A 2,719-nucleotide genomic window follows, 5' to 3' on the forward strand; every position below is an offset into this window, starting at 1 on the left:
GGTTTTTTTGGGTTTTATTTTTGGAGGGAGGTTGAACTGCTCAAAAATGATTTTTTCCCCCCTGCCCCCCAACATTGAGACTCCCAAAATTCCCCCCAAAAGCCAAGTAATTTTCCTTATTTCCCTTATTTTATTGAGTTTTTGGGGGCGTTTCAAGGGCTTTGAAGTATTCCTTTGAGAGCAGTTATGTATTTAAATGTGTTTTTTGAGGGGGGTCTTGATACACGAGGGTCTCTCTGAAATCCTCGGGACCCCCAAAATCCCCATTTATTCCCATTTTCGTTGCATTTTTTGGGGGAGTCTTGATGAAGGGACCCCAAAATCCCCTCAGATCCCCCCAGACTCCCAAATCCCCCATTTAACTCACAGTTCCCTGCAGTTTTGGGAGGTTTAACAGTTTCAAAGGTTCTTTTTGGTGTGTGGGGATTTAGAGACCCCCCGTCACACCGCCTTTTTGGGCAGAATCGGGGGGGGCTGAGCCCCCTCCCCATAAAAATGGACCCCAAAATGTTTCAATAAAGTGCTGGAGCCGGAGTGAGGCGGTTTGGGAGGGTTTTGGGGCCGTTTTGGGTCATTTTGGGGCCGTTTTGGAGCCGTTTCGTTCCTGAGGGGACTCCGGGACCCCCGAATTGAGAAAGGGGCGGCTCCGACTCCCTCATGGGGAAGCCCCGCCCCCTCTGTCTTCTGATTGGCTGAGCTTTCCCGCGCCGCGTGCTGATTGGCCGAGGAACAGCCATAACCTGAAAGGGCTGAGATGATTGGCTGGCAGTGGCAGGAATGAGAGGAGCGCGGTGATTGGCTGGAGCCGCGGGGGCCGCGTGGTTAATGAGCGTGAGAGGGGGCGGGGTTAAGATGACATGAGGAGGGCGGTACGGGCGGGAGGAGGAAGGTCCAGTGCTCCCCGTGCCCTCCCAGTTACTCCCAGTTCCCTCCCAGTTACCCCCAGTGCCCTCCCAGTTGGTCCTGCGGTGCCCAAGCGAGCCGGCCAATCCCCAGCGGAAACGAGCAAATCGACCAATCAGAGTGCGGCACTGCGGGCGTGGGCGTTGATCGACGTGCGGCTCAGCCAATGAGTGAGCGGTGTGCGCTGCGGGCCAGACCAAAGGCCGGGGCTGCTCGAGACGAGCCAATCGTGCCTGGATGATGTCGATCGACGTCGCGCCGCAGCAACGGAGGGGGCGCCGCTGCCGAAGGGCGCTGTGGGAAGAGGGAGGTGGGATCTGAGCGCAGCACAAGGTGAAGGGACAGAGCTTTGCCCTGACAGGCAACGGGTCCTCCAATCAGCGCGGTGGGCGGGCGGAGCGTTTCGCGACGCGACCAATGGTATTTTGAGGAGGGCGCTGATTGACAGCGCCGCGGACCAATAGGCGCCGGACGTTTTCCGCGACTGGGCAAATCACAGCGGCTCCTGGAGTCGCGAGTGCGGCGGGAACGGCGTCAGCCAATGGGATGCACTGTTCGCCTTGATTGACGCGTGGGCGGGCCAATGGGGGGCGTGTCGTGGGCGGGACGGCGGAGCGGGGCGCCATGTCGCGGCGGCGGTGGCGCGGCCCTCAGGGTTCCGAGGGCGGCGGACGCGGAACCGACATGGGGAAGATGGCGGCGGGCGGCGGCGGCGGCGGTTCGGGCCGATATTACGGTGGCGGTAGCGGCGGAGAAGGCGGGAGGGCTCCAAAGCGCCTGAAAACCGATAGCGCGGAGCCGCCGCCTCACGGGCCCGGTGGGCCGGGGGGCGCGGGCGGAGGAGCCGGAGCGGGAGGATCGGTGAGAGCGGGGGGAAAGCGGGGAAGGGGTTTCATGTGGGGAGGGGGTTTAGAACGCTCTGAGGGGGATAAACGTGGCGGCAGAGGCTGAGAGCGGTAAAACATCTCCCCTGAGGGTGGAAAATGAGGGGAAAGAGGGGTCTGAGGGGGCAAACATGGCGGGAAGGGCTGAGGGGACCCTCATGAGAAGAAAATGGCGGGAAGAAGGCGCTGAGGGGAGGAAGAGATTTCTCTGAGGGGGCAGATGTGGGGAAAGGAGTTTTGAGGGGGGCAAATACAGCGGGAAGGGCTGAGGGGGATAAAAGATCCCCTCTGAGGGGGGATTATTTAGGGAGATTGCTGCGGGCGGCAAATATCGAGGAGCGCGGATATTTATTGAACTTTTAGGGGGTTAAATCTTAAGGGGTGTAAGGGAGGCCCGCGGGGTTTTGGGGTGTCCACAAGGCCTCGGTGTCCCCTCAGGAGAATTACGAGGACCCCCACAAAACGCCGGCGTCGCCCGTGGTTCACATCCGCGGCCTCATCGATGGCATCGTGGAGGCCGATCTGGTGGAGGCGCTGCAGGAGTTCGGGCCCATCAGGTGGGGACACCGAGGGGACACCGGGGACACCGAGGGGACACTGGGGACAGCGTGCTGGGCACTCCGGGGGGAAACCGGGGACACCGAGGGGACACCGGGAACAGCGTGCTGGGCACTCCGGGGGACACCGAGGGGACACTGGGGACACCAAGGGGCCACTGGGGACAGCGTGCTGGGCACTCCAGGGTGACTCTGGGGACACCGAGGGGACACCGGGGACACCGAGGGGACACTGGGGACAGCGTGCTGGGCACTCCGGGGGGACTCTGGGGACACTGAGGGGCCACCGGGGACACCGAGGGGACACCGGGGACAGCGTGCTGGGCACTCCGGGGTGACACCGAGGACACCGAGGGGACACCGGGAACAGCGTGC

The 2,719-nt window shown here is 62.1% G+C and overlaps 1 protein-coding gene across 1 annotated transcript in view; it reads left to right on the forward strand.

The window, feature by feature from the left end:
* Positions 1 to 1,499: 1,499 nt before the first annotated feature.
* The window catches only part of LOC107199409 (heterogeneous nuclear ribonucleoprotein L-like), a gene marked incomplete at its 3' end in the record, with an annotated part of 3,962 nt that continues 2,742 nt past the window's right edge, over positions 1,500 to 2,719 (forward strand). The window contains exons 1-2 of the mRNA XM_033511782.1: positions 1,500 to 1,764; positions 2,226 to 2,344. Coding sequence (XP_033367673.1) covers positions 1,528 to 1,764; positions 2,226 to 2,344 — 356 coding nt within the window. The remainder of the gene's footprint in view (positions 1,765 to 2,225; positions 2,345 to 2,719) is intronic.

The sequence above is a fragment of the Parus major genome, unplaced genomic scaffold (assembly GCF_001522545.3).
Source record: "Parus major isolate Abel unplaced genomic scaffold, Parus_major1.1 Scaffold664, whole genome shotgun sequence".
In the NCBI taxonomy this organism is placed as follows: domain Eukaryota; kingdom Metazoa; phylum Chordata; class Aves; order Passeriformes; family Paridae; genus Parus; species Parus major.